Below are 17803 nucleotides of genomic sequence, written 5' to 3'. Positions count from 1 at the left end.
TTATAAAAAAAAAAAACTTTATTATATGACTGAAGGAGGTCTCTGCAGAGGAAGACAAGAAATCTACCAACATATGTTAACACTTATCTTTGGTTAAATACAAACAACTACTGATAATAAGCAAAGTTTTGGAATGCTGGAACCTTCACTGAAGTGATCAGAAAATAATCTGGGAAGTGGAGGAATACTAGAAATGTAACTGGATATTCAAGCCAAAAGCTCATGATCAACTTCACTGTGCACCATAATCAGAAAGAAGACCAACATAACAGTCAGGCTCCACTGGACTCAATTTCAGCTTTGCATTTCTTTATGACCAAATCTATTTGTAACTCTTATCTTTTCTTATACGTCTCAAAAAAAAAACAGTAAATTTCACTTCTTTTTTAGATTAAAACAAAATTCATCCTATCTTGCAAATTATTTTATGTATCCAGTGGAACCTCTTATAAACCTACAAGGAAATCTAATGATCTTGTTTTCTTCTGTATCTTGAAACACTTTACTATTTCATCATCATTCATCAATTATTCCCAACTATGCTACAAAAAATGGCTAGAAAAGAGAAGAATGATGGTATCACCTGGAAGAACACAACAGTAAAATATAGTGTTACTACTGCATCATCCTGTAGTTTCTTTACTGCATAGTCTTTCAAGAAATAAAAGACTGGAGACATCATTCTTGCAGTCTGCTTTTGGTTTTCACTCAACAGTTAAGAATTCAGAATTTTTAATTTTCCACCCATAACTGCAAAGACAAAATTCACAGAGGAAGGGCTTTCACAATTATCAGAGGAATCGGGACTGATGAAGAGACAGATAATAGCACGCTAGATTCTAATGGTGAATGTGAAATTATAAGCAGAATCTCCCACCATGAAGCCTCCAAATGATGAATATTCCCAAACAATATACTTCTAAAGAGAAAAAGGAAATTTAGTATCCTCATCCAGCTAATCATTCAAACTGGGACAAAATCCTGCAACAAGACTCTGGACCATTCTGTTTTTCTAAAAGGACATGTGACCATATTCTCTCATCTTTTATGATTGTACACCAAAATGTACCTCATACAGTTCCTAAGTGGACAAATGCCAAAGGCAGCTGTGTATGCAAAGATGACTAGAAAGAAACAAATGATGGAGACATGCAAAAAACTCAATGGATTAGTCGATGCAATTGGTTAAATTTGAAAATGGTATAATTAAAGCACAAGAATGACTATGCTCTCTGTTCAATAAAATTAGAAGCCACTAAAATTAGTTCCAAAATATTCTTAAAGTACTGCATTATAATAATTCAAGTATAAGATGAATCAGAATGAAATGATCAACTAGAACTTACTGGATGTGTTTTAAATTTGGTATCAGTATTTGTAAGATGAATTTATTCTGGGTTTAGGCATAATAGCTTATGTGTAGTCAGTAATATTTTAGAGACCTGTACTCATTTTAGGTATATGCATTATCAAAACCAGGAAAATATGGAATAAAAAGTTCTTTTTGCCATGTCTTTTTAAAGATTTATTTATTTATTCCAGAAAGAGAGAGATGGGAATGTGGGGGGGAAGGGGTATAGAGGGAGGAGAGAGAAACTCAAGTGGACTCTGCTCTGAGCAGAGAGCCCCAACAGGGCAGACTTGATCTCCACCACCATGAGACCAGACCTGAGCAAAATCCAAGAGTCAAATGCTTAATTGTGCCACCTGTGCCAAGGCACCCCTGTATTTGCTAAATACTCATTAAGATACTTAATGTTGATCTTCAGCATCCTTTTATTAACGTCTGCAAAATTACATGTAAACATACTTAAATTTTTTTTAAACGGCTACTGGACCCAAGTGGTTAAGTGATGATGACCATTTTCCCAAGTGTGACACAGGTTAAAAGAAAACCCTGAGAACAAGAGAGAAAGTGCCCATTCCAAGTACTATTTCAGAAAGGCAGTTCATCTAAACGGACTGGAGTTATCTCTTGGTAACCTAGTGAATAGGTGCCTCAAAAGGTTTGGGGGGGGTGGGGTGGAAAAGTCTTTAAATTACCTAAATCCCTTTGTTCTAATTCCATTTTCACCAAAACACAAATTTCTAAGGAATGTGGCTTCCTATGTGAGCTTACCACCAAAAAAGAGAATAAACCATTCTGGACTGCCTTGAGGCAGCAGCTCTCATTGAACCTTACAATGCTAGATTCCATTTTATACTTATTCTACCTCCATAAGCTACACTAGTAACTTTACTCCTGAAAGACAAAGCCACTCTCATTAAGTCAACTAAATCCAAGTTCCTGAACTTGAATCAAAAACTTTGAATTTGGTTCCACTTGAGTGTAGTGGGCCCAACTACATTCTTTCCAAAATGAACAGTATTATCTCACACAATAAAAAATCACTTTAATGACCCAGCATTAAAACTGTGCCCTAGTATACTGTGTCCCAGACATTGATTACTATATTTATTACTGCATCAATGAAGTAGGAGTAGCTCATAGAAACTCTTTATTCAGACTTTAAATTTCCAAACTATTCCCAAGGAGCAAATCACACTCTAAAGCAATAGCCCTCATTATTTTAACATTCTAAGTTTCTACAAATCCAAAGAAGAGCTTTTTAAAAAGACCAGAAAGTACCCATGAGAGACCTAAAAACAAAACAGTACTCAGGCTGAGTAAGTCCAATTTATGGAGTGGAGGATGGAACATGAAGAATCAAATTCCAAAATTCTACTTCAGGGTTCTTTCTGCCAAATAACTCTAAGTCAAACCTTATTAAAAATGGCCTCTAAATTTTAGCACACAACCAAACTATTACTTTAATGGAACTCCAGTCTGGATCCTAATGTTATCAACCTTTCTTTCAGGTTAATAATGTTCAATATGGGGACGCCTGGGTGGCTCAGTGGTGGAGCATCGTCTGCCTTTGGCTCAGGGCGTGATCCTAGGAGTCCTGGGACTGAATTCCACATCGGGCAGGGAGCCCAGTTCTCCCTCTGCCTGTGTCTCTGCCTCTCTCTCTGTGTCTCTCATGAATAAATAAAATCTTTAAAAAAAATAAGTAAATAAAATTTAAATTTTTTTTAAAAATCATGTTCAGCTATACTTTTCAAAATCACAACAAATATGTTCAAATATGAACACCAAAAATCAAGAAATTTTACCAGTTTTCACCAAATTCCTTATAAAGAAAATTTCTAAGTAATATTAACCATTAAACTGAACACTTAATCATAACAGCTGATTTTATAACTATGAGATACATTTATTGAGTACTGTTCCTCTATATCCACTATTTCATCTCATTACAATCATAAAGCATTATGAAGAAATGGAAAATGTACATCAGGAAAGCAAGTTTAACATCTAGAACACACTAATGTGATTTATCTACCTATACAGCAGTATTTTCTCATTTATATACTTTGCTGATACTTTTAACAAATGGGTTTAAGTCTTAAAAAATAGCCATTTTCCATATAATAATGTTTACCACTTCTTTAACATATGCAAATCTCCCAAGCACTAAGACTAACAATAGGCTTGGCATTATAAGACTAATTACAGATAAGTAAATTTCAGATGAGTAGCAAGAATCAATTTGAGACTTTTTTTAAGGTAAAATGGAAGCTACATGTATTAAAAAATACTGAATTTAAAATTTTTTAGGGTGCGCACCTGAGTGGCCCAGTGGGTTATAAGCATCTGACTCTTGATTTCAGCTCAGGTCATGATCTCAAGATTGTGAGACTGAGCCCTGCACTGGGCTCCATGGACAGCATGGGGTCCACTTCAGATTCATTCTCTCTCTCCTCTTCTCTCCACTCACATGGGCTCAGGTGACCCCCCCCCCCCAACAACCGATAAATATTTTTTTTTTTTACTTTAAGGTAAAGGAGCATCTTATCCCAAATTATTATTACCCTTATTTCTCAAGACATCTATCCCAACATTATAATTAAAATATAAAGACACATAATGTGGGCAGCCAGGGTGTTTCAGCGGTTTAGCACCGCCTTCAGCCCAGGGCGTGATCCTGGAGACTCGGGATAGAGTCCCATGACAGGCTCCCTGCATGGATCAATGTCCTGCTTGAGATTTTTCTCTTTCCCCCTCTCCTTCTGCTCCTCCCCAACATGAGCTCACATGTGCACCCTCTCTTTCTAAAGTAAATCTTAAAAAAAAAAAAAAAAAAAAAAAACTGAATATTCCTTAAAACAAAAAGATACAAGCTACAGAAATACTGAAAAGAGTATCTTGGATGCCACACCAAAAAAATTCAGCAGATTGGAATAAAATATTACTTCTTCATGGGTAAAGCCATTAAATACACTTTTTTATTGCCTGGGAGAAAGCATAACAGGAAAAAAAAAAAAAAAAAAAAACTATTCACAAAGCCCAAAACTTTCCTACATTAAAATCTGCATAGACAAAAAAAACCCCACAAAATTCACAGAAATGGCTAATAGCTGAAAAACTAATTTAAAAGATGCTCTCAAAAAATAAAATAAAAGATGCTCCATATCTCTAGTGATCAAAGAAATAAACACTCAAAAGACATCAGCTTCCTCCTATCAGGTTTATGAAACTTTATAGATTAATAATAACCCAGCCAGTCGATCTAGGAGGATACAAAGTATGAAGTAGTAAATCAAATATATTTTTGGAGGGTAAAATTGGTACATTTTGGCACCATCAGAAATTTAAATATACGTGGCTTCCAATTTCGCAAGTGAACCATTTAGATTCCACAGTATCAGAAAATGGTTTACATAAGGACATTAACTCTCGGTGTTTTGTTTTGTTTTGTTTTTTTGGCAATAGTAAATCTGCCAATAATTTCAATTTCTTCTAATTATGATACGTCTATTAAAAAATATTATGAGGTGGTTAGAAAAAAATCAGGCAAATCTAAATCACAAATATATACCATATTCCCAATTTCTGTGATACACAGACACACACACAACTGTGGTAAATGACATTTAAGCTAAGGTTCACACACAAGCATACCTACACTGAGAAGGAAAGTTCACTTTTACTTAATATAATTCTGTATCATTTCATTTTTTTACATTAAACTTTATTTGAATTTAAAGGGGGAGGAAATTTAAAAGAGAACTACCCCAAGACCCAGTAATCACACCACTCTGTATTTCCTCAAAGAATACAAAAACATTAATTCAAAGGGATATATATGCACCCCTATTGTTTACTGCAGGATTATTTATAATAGCCAAACCATGGAAACAAGCCCAAGTGTGTACCGACTGATGAATGGACAAAGAAGATGTGGTATACACACACACACACACACACACACACACACACACACACACGAGTATTATTCAGCCACAAAAAGAATGAAATCTTGCCAATTGCAATGACATGGATGGAGCTAGAGAGTAATGTTAAGCAAAATAAACTAGTAAGAGAAAGGTAAATGCCACATGATTTCACTCCTAGGTGAAATTTAAGGAATAAAATAAAGGAAAAACTAACTACAGAGAATAATCAGATGGTTACCATAGGGAAGTGGGGTGGGGGAATGGGTAAAAGAGGTGAAGGGGATTTTGGATACACTTATCTTGAGGAGCATTGAGTAATATACATGGACCTACTGAATCACTACATTGTACCCTAGAAACTAATGTAACACTGTATGTTAACTACACCAGAAATAAAAATTTTTTTAATTTAAAAATTTCGAAAAAGGGGTAAGGAATTTTCACGAATTTTTTTGATTCAAAATGTAAAGCACTAACAACCATAATTCCTAAACATTCCAAATCAAACAAACAGGTTCCTAAAACTAACGGTGGCCAAAAAAAGAAAGCAAAAAGTACAAAGGAAAAGCCAATAAATCAGTGGGTGGCAAGATCGATTTTAGACTTCTTTATGTGAAGTTTCAAATTTTTCAAAAGTGGAGAAAAGTGACATCATCTTACTTTCAGATAATGATTCTTACAATTTAAGGAGCAAATTTCACTAAGACTGAACCATAAAACACAATGTGAAATAAGACACTCTGCAATCATCAATTTTCAAATCATGCCATCTCTTACATCAGTATTTTGTTACACAGCTGGGGAGGCAGGCCAAAAAGATGGTCCAGAAACTGGACAGGAACTTCTTAGTCTAAGACACGCAAAAAGCACAACAAAACACCATCATGAGCATACCATCAAGTTTTTACTTTAATCTGAGTAAATATGTAAATGAATATGTAAACAACAATTTAAAAAGTATGAAAAGGGATGCCTGGGTGGTTCCATGGTTGAGCATCTGCCTTCCACCCAGGGCATGATCATGGAGTCACGGGATCAAGTCCCACATCGGGCTCCTTGCATGGAGCCTGCTTCTCCCTCTGCCTGTGTCTCTGCCTCTCTCTCTCTCTCATGAATAAATGAATAAAATCTTTAAAAAAATAAAATAAATAAAAAGTATGAAAAGCACTAGTCTCAGAATTGACCACCACACATTTCTAATTCTAGAACATTTCCAAAATGAAGTCATTTCTTGCTTGACCTGACTCATCACCAGAATTCCAGAAGAAAAAACTTCTAAAATTAGAAATAAATTTTGAAAAATGAAAACAAATCAAGCCTTTTATCCATCCCCACAAAAGATGGGGATTAGAGAAGGATACAATATTGAGAAAACCATTTTCCCTGGAGTCTAAAAGTCCAAGTGAACAAGCACAGTAGTGATCAGCAGCATCACCACTACAGTTCATAGTACCCACTAGCACTATATTTCACACTTAATTTTCAGCACTGGCCACTTTGTTTCCCTTTGTCTTCCCATACCATCCAAAGACACAAATACACACCACAACTAAGCTACAGTTACAGGGCTCCTTAGGAAAAAAGCTGTTAGTTCCCACTTTTGGTGGAAATGAACTACAAAAGAAAAAAGTAAAGTGAAGGCTATATATACCGTTAGGGAGTGAGGCTCATGGTGCCCTGATACAAGTTATAATATGTTTTGATTTAGCATAAGCCACAGAGTGCCCAGTGAACTTAGAGCAGGTAAATAAAATCTAGGCCAAATATTAGAATGGAAAGTAGGGAAAGTAGGGAAAGGCTGCCAGGGATTAAAAATGCCACAATTCTTTGGTTCCTAGCGTGTAACATCTACAATTAATGGGAATTCAAAATTTACCATAAAAATTACAAAATATAAAAAAGGCAGATAACTGAATTCATGTGCCAAGTGCTCAGAACATTACCTCGCACAGAGTATGTACTGGTAAGTGCTTATAAAAATATTTAGATATTTCATCTGTTATCGGTTCTCCTCTACCTCCAGTTCCCCTAACACTACCCTACATAAGCTAAGTACAAATGAGATTTGAAATATCTTCCAATATTATCAAATCAACTCCCTGTGAGAAATATATTTAGTCTAGTAGAGAACCTTGAAAGAATTACATCAATCTCTTAAAAACTACAAATCAAATTTTCTATCTCCAACAAACTCACACCTCTAATAATTATTTCCACATTTCACATAACATCAGGAATATTTAACGTTAACATATTGAAAATAGACATCCATACTCTAGTAAGCATGAAAAAAATCAATATACAAAGAAGTGGCAGCATATGATCCCACCTTTATTTTTAAAAATAGGGGAGGGAGAGCCTGGGAATGACAAAAATGGAGAACAGTGTTTTTTCTTCCTCTCAGCAGTAATTCCTGTTTAGTCATTTTTGTTTTTCTGTACTTTTTAAATTTTCTGGACATTCCTAAACTATTCAACAAGACAGTAGGGTAATTATAACATTTCACAGTTTTACATATCAACTATATTAATAATTACCATAATAAAGGGTATTAATATGCTATAGATATACTAAGAAAAAAACACAAAAAAAAATTTAAATTAGCAAAAAGGAAAACAGCAATTAACACTACAGAGCTCTCTGTGCCAGATTTTATACAAAACAATTCAGTACTATACTATCATTCTTAACTCCCAAATTATTTTCATTTTAGTGGCAAAGAAACTTGACTAAGCCACAAAGCTAAAAATGGTATAAAGCTGAGACACGAATCCTAGCTCTGACTCAAAAACTCAAGCCCTGCTATATTACACAGCCAATAACAGACTCAAGAAAAGGAATTAGATTTATTCTCTATCAGCTAAACAGATTTTCCTATAAGAATACTTATTTAAAAAGGGGGGGGGGGGGGGATCCCTGGGTGGCGCAGCGGTTTGGCGCCTGCCTTTGGCCCAGGGCGTGATCCTGGAGACCCGGGATCGAATCCCACATCAGGCTCCCGGTGCATGGAGCCTGCTTCTCCCTCTGCCTGTGTCTCTGCCTCTCTCTCTCTCTCTCTCTCTGTGTGACTATCATAAATAAATAAAAATTAAAAAAAAAAAAAAAAAAAAGGGGGGGGGGGGGCAGGCACACAAGAAAATAAGCTTAAAATACATACCTCTACTTCATCTCCTTCACTAATTTCTTTTTTTATGTCAGGTGGTGGTGGTAATCTAACTTCATTAAATGGAACCTGGCGTTCTGGCTGCCAGCTGAAAGATGAGAAAAGGAATTCATAATTTTGAAATAACTATTGTAAAAGCCTCTATATGAAAGCTATACAGTCTATGCTTAGTGGTGCGTATTTTTTGAGTTAATCATTTAGCTTTCCCTAATTAAAAGCTTCATTCGTAGTATATATTTTTCCAAGTAATTAGTTTGTTGAGGTAAAACGTTTTGCATGACTCTTGATGAAGTTTATAAATTAACATCAACCATAATTATGTATTACCATCCAAATTACTCATCCTAAGGAAATGGTACATTTTTCTAAAAATGAAATAGGCTAAGTACATAATGTCACATCTACATTATCAATAAAGAATTGTGCAACCAACTTATTTCAAACCATTTTACAATCTTATGACCTATCAGAGAAACAGAATTTCAGAGCTTATAAAATGTTAACTGCGTTCTTTGTGTACATGTCCATAGAAATGCAGAAAATCAGTTATTTTGCATAACTGCGATATTTAATTTTCTTACAAAGAATTTACTTTTCTGCAATGGATACACATATTAATATTAAAACTTGGGAAGAGCTGACTTTCATCTTTGAAGCAATTATGACCATATTAAAACAAATTTGGCTGTTGCTTAACCTTTTTTGTGTCATATTGTATAAACTGGATTGATAAAGTTAAAAATTCTTCCCTAGTCTAAGTTCTAATAGGTCATTCATATGCCTGGGAGTTATATAGCACATAAAAATGCACATAAATTCCTATAGCTTCCAACTGCAAATGCTGGGCAAAACATCAGGAGACAAGATTCGTGGGTGCTTTCGTTTCACCATTACTATCTAAATGGCAGTTGCTCAAAGACAGGAATCATCCCAACACTTGTTTCTACATGAAACAGCTGCTGGGCAGATATCTTTTCAGGTCGTTCCAGAAGCAGCTTAAAAGTGAAAGCTGAAGACTTCTTTTCTGACCTTCAATTATACAGTGCTCCTTTATAACTCTTCCAAACCAAACACAATATACGTATGGTCTTTCACATTTTTAAAACAAGACCTAGACCCTACAACAACTGTAAAACTCATACTATTCCTAATATCAAGTTTAAATTAAAGGCGGCCCCAATACATACTCTGACTACTAGCAGCCATTTGGAAGACCTATATCATTTCATCATTCTGGCATTTTAAGAATTAAGCATAGTATAATCCCATTTGTGCCATCTACTTCTGCCAAAAAAAAAAACTAATTCATGTTTACACATGTTTTGGCAAAAGGAAGGAAGCAAAGAAAGATGAAAAAAGTGACAGTATATTGTGGGGAGAAAAACAGGTGGAAAGTTATCAAAACTAGGACTACCTGAACTGAAGAGATGATCTAACAACCAAAGACGTCTACCCAAAAGCAAAATCATTTTCCACTGGCTTTCCACTGGCAATAGGAACACCCAAAAGCAAACATGAATTTACACAACCAATCTTTAAAATTAAGATCTCTATCGATAAAAAATGACATACTTGTTCTCAAAAACAACTGTGAGGGAGTCTTCATGAACATCTTTGATAAATCCCTGCAAAAAAACAAAAACATTATCAAAAGCATGTCAATATCCAATTAAACATTACATCAGGGGTGCCTCGCTGGCTTGATCAGTAGGGCATACAACTTCTGATCCCAGGGTTGTGAGTCCAAGCCCCACTTTGGGTGTTGACTGCACATCAAAGAATTACGTTAACTCTAAAAGCCTGTAATCAGACATACAAATATGGAATACCAAAAAGAACGGAATTAGGCATACATGAGTTTGATTTCCATCTCCATCATTTATCAGCTATACAACCTCAGAATTTACTTAGTCTCTCTCAATCTGTTTTTACATATGTAGTGTCACCTAGCTCGGGATTAGAAAAAAATGATGTGGGGATGGATCCCTGGGTGGCTCAGTGGTTTAGCACCTGCCTTTGACCCGGGGCGCGATCCTGGAGTCCCGGGATCAAGTCCCGCGTCAGGCTCCAGGAATGGAGCCTGCTTCTCCCTCCTCCTGTGTCTCTGCCTCCATCATGAATAAATAAATAAATATTTTTTAAAAAAGAAAGAAAATGATGTACAGCCCTAAAACACCATAGGCATTAGTTGATATTCAAACTGAGCAAGGTTGTCTTTAAGTGTTACTTAAAGAGTAACTCTGAATACTTAAAGAATACTCTGTGAATAAGAGTTCAGACTCTTAAAATCAGGCTGCCAGGGTTCAAATCCCAAGCTCTAGCACTTACACATTCTCGGACACAGTTTTAACCTAATGATTCATTACAGCATCATTCCTCATGGAATTACGAGAATTAAGAAATGTCATGTTCACCATAGTACTTGGTGAATTTACAAATATCCTAAGTATTATACTGCACCATTAGTAAAAAGCATAACTACGTTTTGAATACTAACGTTCTTTTAATTTAATCTTATTTTTCCTACCAATTTCCCCTCCCTCCTTCACTTAAAAATTAAAGAAACTGAACTATAGTAAGTATATTCTCTCAAAATCATTTTAGAATAAAGATAAAGATTCACAATAAAAATCAGTGGTCATTTTCTAGTCTTAAAATTAATTTTGAAACTAGTTATTTTTGAGGTGCCTAGGTGGCTCAGTTGGGCATCTCTGCCTTCAGCTCAAGTCATGGTCTCAGGGTCCTGAGCTTCGGCCCCTCATCAGGCTCCCTGCTCGGCGGGAGGTCTACTTCTCCTCCCTCTGCTGTTCCCACTGCTTTGTTCTCTTTCTCTTGCTGTGTCAAATGAATGAATAAAATCTTTTAAAAAGTGAAATTAGTATTTTTAATCTATCTTCCATTGATTGATACAGCTGAAAGAAATCTTAAGATCGGTCATTCAAGAAAGAGCAAAGGAGGGATCCCTGGGTGGCGCAGCGGTTTGGCGCCTGCCTTTGGCCCAGGGCGCGATCCTGGAGACCCAGGATCGAATCCCACGGGGATCGAATCCCACGTCGGGCTCCCGGTGCATGGAGCCTGCTTCTCCCTCTGCCTATGGCTTTGCCCCTCTCTCTCTCTCTCTCTCTCTCTCTCTGTGACTATCATAAATTTAAAAAAAAAAAAAAAGAAAGAAAGAAAGAGCAAAGGACTTCAGTGTAGAATAAATGTTCAAATACTTGCTCAGCCACTATGTAACCTTCCACTGCAGTCCACTTGGCAGTTCTATGATTACAATTGACATTAAGCAACACTTTATATTACTGTGGAGAAGGACTGCAAAGTTCTCAACCTTAGTCAAATGCTTACACACACACTCTGAGACACAGAGTACTCACTAAATAATTTTCCAAAACATTTTTATCACACCACACTTCATAATATCCACTAAATACTAGCTAAATAAACACACTTGCAGTACCTGGTTAAAACAAGGCAGAAATGAACATTTCCAGTTTCCTTCATCTTCCTCCCCCAAAAGTCTACTGAGTAATACACTAAAAACTTTAAAGCATAAAACCAAGAATAAAGAGGACAAAGAGAAAAGAAAAAATTGCAACAAAATTCTGGAAATTTACAAAATAGATGGAAGAGGAGTATCAGTAATTTAAAAACAAAGCTACCATTACTAATATTGAAATGCTTATTATATATCAGACATTATTCTAAGCAAATAGCAAACCAAGAACTAAAACAAACTGGTAATGGAAAAACTGAAAAGCAAGCAGATTACTACCAAACCAGAAAAATCCTTGGAAATGAAGACAGAAACTCTTGGAAAAGAGAGGGTAACAGATGTGACTAAATATAAAAATCATCTTTCTTAATAACATAAGACTCACCAATCACAGAACATAGGTAACCAATATATCTAAATCAGTGCCCTACTCTCACGTTAGTCAATTGCATGACTGTATATTGGCTCTGATCTCACACTCCAGCTTCAAATGTCTATTATCTGCTTTATTTGTGTGCTATAGGACATTTCAATGCAAATTTCCTCATATGAAGCATAAACTCTGAATATATTCCTTTCAAGAATGCTATACCAGCTCCTGCCATGTAATTCCAGAGCCATATTTTTTATTCCTTTCTTCCCTAAAGCTAAAAATTAAGAGCTGCCATTCCAGTTCTGATTACTGATCCTGCTCTAATAATGAGAGTCTGGCCAGTTTCTTTATTTCTAGTAGGGTCAGCCTCATCACCTTCTGCAATCATTTTGGTCAGCACTTTCATAGTTAGGTTACCAGCAAATCTATCTCTATTAATACCCTTAACATTTGTAAGAAGTATTTCAGGAACAGAATTTCGTAGTTCATGAATATGAAAGTAAAGCACACCTTTAGAGGTCAGTCCTTTTAAACTTTCACTGAAGTTTTCTACTTCTTCACAACTTTCAGAATCTACAGTGTTTCACCGAGAAATCTTTGCCATTTCTGTTTAATTTATACAATGAGTTCCTTGAAGTCAGAGGTCCAAGCCACTGGGAAATTCTACCCTTTATTACAATAAAAACCTATCTTTCTACCTGAAAATCAACACTTATTCAACTCTTCCCAATCCATCCCTTTACTTCCACCACCATCATCAGCTTTATTTGGGTGCACATTTTCCACAAACTTTAAGAAAAAAAATACAACCCTTGTAAAACAACCTACACTAATTACTAACGTCCTCCAAACATAAAATTAAACAGATTGAGAATGAACAGTTAAGCAAACATGTTTTAATCCCCAAACCCTAGATTCTAGGGTTAAGTTGCTTTTCTAATGACCAGATCTCTAAGAAATTGTGTCTATCTAATGCAGGACTCAGTCATCACTTCTCAGGGTTTTTCTGTATGCTCAAAGTCACTAGAATGACGATGCTAGGTCCCTAATACTTAAAACCCAAAATGGCAGGGTTAGGTCTTTGCCAAAATCTTGGAGCGAGGGGACACTAAATAACAATGGTAACAGTGGTCTGCACAGGATAAGAACGGTCTCCACAACTTCTGTCCCTTCTGTGTTCTAGTCCAGCCTTTGGGGACTTTGTGTCTCTTCCTAGTCATCATTCATCTGTCCCAGGACCTGTATTTCTCAGAACAAAATCTTTTACATTTCCTTCTCTTCTTCCCAAATACGCAAATATGAAGATTCCAAAGCATCGTTATAAACTGGTCCCCTTATATGTTTATAAATGAAACTCTTAAGTATCACCAGTAAGCAACAAAGCAGTATAACACATCAAAAATGTAATTAAAGTATCTTTAGAATGTTGTCCCCAACAAAGAAATAAATATTACATAGTAAAAACCCAGGAATGCCACAAACTATGTGTAAAATGCAGGTAAGGGACAGGGCGAAGAAAACAGCAAGAATCCCTGAGCTATAGAAGTATTATTTGAAGAACCAATTTTTTCAAAAGCAATATAGCCTTAAAAAGAAAGGGGAGGGGGGGGAGTGAAGAGACACGTGGGTGGCTCAGCCGTTGAGCATATGCCTTCTGCTCAGGGCGTGATCTCGGAGTTCCCTGCATGGAACCTGCTTCTCCCTCTTCCCAGGTCTCTGCCCCTCTCTCCCTGTCTCTCTCATGAATAAAGAAAACCTTAAAAAAAAAAAAAAAAAAAAAAAACTTCAATTCAATAAGGTGGCAAGTTAACCAATAATCAGTTTGCTCTCTAGATAAAACAATAAGCAGGTGGAAAATAAAACAGACAAAAAATAATCTAACAATAGCAATGAAAAAAAAATCTTAGGAACACCCTCAACAACTACAACAAAAATGTACAGGACCTATGCACAGAAACCTTTGAAATTCAACAATTGAATAAAAATAAAATAGTCAGGAAAACATAAATCATCACATCCTTAGATCTTGATGTAAAAATTTTATTTTTTTTGATGTAAAAATTGTAAATGCCTCTAAAGGAGACTCCACTAAAATACTAAAGAGTGCATGATTGTGTTGAGGGTAAAGAGGTTAATCTTAATAAAATTACATCAAAATCTATTTTTAAAACAAGTTAAAACACTCAAAAAGGAAACTTTTAAATGGGAGTAGAGAGTAAAGAAGATATGCTAACCTACGAATATTAAAGCTTATTTTAAAGCTACAACCATCAAGACCAAAGAAATACATTTTAAGAGAACAAAACAGATTCCAAAAACAGGTCTAAGTCATTTAGGAAATTACAAATAGAGGGAAGAATTGATTGTTTTATATAGTATCGGGACATCTGAATAATTATTGGATAAAAGAGTCAAAAAAATTTTAGGTCAATAAAGATTTCAAGAGAAACCATAAATTACCAATAACTTCAGACTAAGGGACTTTTTCTAACCAAAAAAAAAAAAAACCTGTAAAACAAAAACCAAAAGCCACGAAGCGCCTAGGTGGCTCAGTTGGTTAAGTATCTGACTCTTGATTTACTTACACTCAAGTCATGATCTCAGGATTGTGAGATTGAGTCCCACAGAGCCCTCACGTTAGGCTCTGCTCGCTCAGTGGGGAGTGTGTTGGAGGGCATGCATGCATCTGAGGGCTCTAAAATAAATCTTTAAAATATTTTTTTAAAAGTGAAAAGCCACAAAAAGTTTGATATGTTATACTACCTGAAAGCTAAAAATTAATAATCATTACATATAAAGGAAGGAGTAGAATGCAAAATACAGCAGACAAATTCCTAATTTATAATAGTCTCAAGTGAGCTAACAGTTGAACAAACTAAAAAACGAAACTAACAATGGGTATGAACTATGTGAATGGGTAGTCAGACAAAAAATAAGTTGTAGTTTGAATTATACAAATCCTCTTTAAAATCTTAGGTTTAGGGATCCCTGGGTGGCGCAGCGGTTTGGCGCCTGCCTTTGGCCCAGGGCGCGATCCTGGAGACCCGGGATCGAATCCCACATCAGGCTCCCGGTGCATGGAGCCTGCTTCTCCCTCTGCCTGTGTCTCTGCCTCTCTCTCTCTCTGTGACTATCATAAATAAATAAATAAAAAATTAAAAAAAAAAATCTTAGGTTTAGGGCAGCCCCAGTGGCACAGCGGTTTAGCGCTGCCTGCAGCCCAGGGTGTGATCCTGGAGTCCCACATCAGGCTTCCCACATGGAGCCTGCTTCTCTCTCTCTCGGTCTCTTTCTCTCTCTCTGTGTAATGCTCATGAATAAATAAAATCTTAAAAAAAAAAAATCTTAGGTTTACTACTATGTATTCTAATTTTCGCTTTTCTCCTCCCACTTTGTTGCAGACTCTTCTTATCAGAATATAGAATAACTTCATTTTTTTTTTTTACCAGTCACATTTAAGGTGAGCAATTTTGAGGTGGGAGCTTAAATTGCTTATGAAAAGAAAAAGGTGAAGAGTACCTACCCAACTTAAGGATACATTTTTTAAAAGATTTTATTTATTCATTAGAGAGAGACATAGACAGAGGGAGAAGCAGGCTCCCTGCAAGGAGCTCAGTGCCGTACTTGATCCCCCCGACCCTGGGATCACACCCTGAGCAGAAGGCAGAAGACGCTCAACCACTGAGCCACCCAGGCACCCTTAAGGATACATTTCTGATGACAGCTAAATACCAGGTTTTGAGCTTGATGAGAGCAGTCATGGGGGGGGGCGGGGGGAGGGGGTTCCTATTGGTTAAGCAGAAAGAAACATGACAGAAATTATTTTAGGAATTGAAAGACCAAGATTATAGTAAAAATCAGGATATAAATCAGAGACCCTGTCTATGGGAAAGTTACCTGATTCTGAAGATAAAATTTCTATTAAGGGGGGAAGCCTGGGTGGCTCAGCAGTTAAGAGTATGCCTTTGGCTCAGGCCGTGATCTTGGGAGTCCTGGGATCAAGTCCCACATCGGGCTCCCTGCATGGAGTCTGCTTCTCTTTTTACCTGTGTCTCTGCCTCTCTCGCTCTCTCTCTCTCTCTGTGAGTTGTCTCTCATGAATAAATAAAATCTTTAAAAAAGAAAAAAATTTTCTATTGGGGCACCTGGTTTGTTCAGTCAACTGAGCATGAGACTGGGATCTCACAATTTTGAGTTCAAGCCCCATATAGGGTGTAAAGCTTACTTGAAAACATTTCTCTTTTGTAGACCTTCCAGATCTCTCACTTTAGTAAAAGGGAAGCTAAAACCGCATACATCACATCTACCGAACCCCAAAATTCACTAAGTTATAAAAGGTGAATTTAAATACTCATCTGGAGCTCTTTTCATTAACTCATTATTAAATGATAAAATGCTTTTCATGACTTGTACTTTTAAGTTCCAAAAGGTTAAGTTTGGTAGCAATGGGATCCCTGGGTGGCTCAGTGGTTTAGCGCCTGCCTTTGGCCCAGGACGTGATTCTGGAGTCCTGGGACCGGGTCCCACATCAGGCTCCCTGCATGAAGCCTGCTTCTCCCTCTGCCTATATCTCTGCCTCTCGCTCTGTCTCTCATGAATAAATAAAATCTTAAAAAAAAAAAAAAAGTTTGGTAGCAATACTAATTTAAAGAAATAAAGCACCTTTCCTAAAAAGCCTCTTTAAGGCAAAGTTCCAGAAAGAAAACTTCAGTATATTCTTCACAACTGGAAAGACAAGCTATCTTACCCAAAACAGGCTCGAAATAAAACAAGATTTTAGTGTTTAAAATCAATTTATCGGGATCCCTGGGTGGCGCAGCGGTTTGGCGCCTGCCTTTGGCCCAGGGCGCGATCCTGGAGACCCGGGATCGAGTCCCACGTCGGGCTCCCGGTGCATGGAGCCTGCTTCTCCCTCTGCCTGTGTCTCTGCCTCTCTCTATCATAAATAAATAAAAATGTAAAAAAAAATAAAATAAATAAAATAAAATAAAATAAAATAAAATAAAATAAAATAAAATAAAATAAAATAAAATAAAATAAAATAAATAAATAAAATAAAATAAAATAAAATAAAATAAAATCAACTTATCAGGGCAGCCCCAGCGGCTCAGCACTGCCTTCAGTCCAGGGCATGATCCTGGAGACCCAGGATGGAGTCCCATATCAGGCTCCATGCATGGAGCCTGCTTCTCTCTCTGCCTCCCTCTGCCTCTCTGTGTCTATCATGAATAAATAAGTAAAATATTTTTTTAAAAATAAAATACAATAAACTTATCAAATGCCTTGCTTCACTGAACTGTGGCTTATAACTACGGAGATGCATGAATCCCTTTGAGAACGTTCTCACTAAATCACTAAGAACATATCTTTGTCCAGAAAATTCCTTTGACTGCAAAGTATTTTAAATTCACCCATTTCTTTAGATTTCCGAAAAATCCATTAGTAATCTCCTATAATTTCAACTCATTACATCACAAAATTTGCATTCTTATCA

The 17803-nt window shown here is 36.3% G+C and overlaps 1 protein-coding gene across 6 annotated transcripts in view; it reads right to left on the bottom strand.

The window, feature by feature from the left end:
* The window catches only part of FXR1 (FMR1 autosomal homolog 1), a 62158-nt gene that overhangs the window by 28383 nt on the left and 15972 nt on the right, over positions 1 to 17803 (bottom strand). For all 6 annotated transcript variants that reach the window (XM_025451580.3, XM_025451581.3, XM_025451584.3 and 3 more), the window contains exons 2-3: positions 10016 to 10068; positions 8438 to 8531 (exon numbers count right to left, since the gene is read on the bottom strand). In XM_025451580.3, coding sequence (XP_025307365.1) covers positions 8438 to 8531; positions 10016 to 10068 — 147 coding nt within the window. The remainder of the gene's footprint in view (positions 1 to 8437; positions 8532 to 10015; positions 10069 to 17803) is intronic.

The sequence above is a fragment of the Canis lupus genome, chromosome 34 (genome assembly GCF_003254725.2).
Source record: "Canis lupus dingo isolate Sandy chromosome 34, ASM325472v2, whole genome shotgun sequence".
Lineage (NCBI taxonomy): Eukaryota > Metazoa > Chordata > Mammalia > Carnivora > Canidae > Canis > Canis lupus.
The sequence above is the reverse complement of the archived record's forward strand: the minus strand, read 5'-3'. Positions and strand labels throughout refer to the sequence as shown.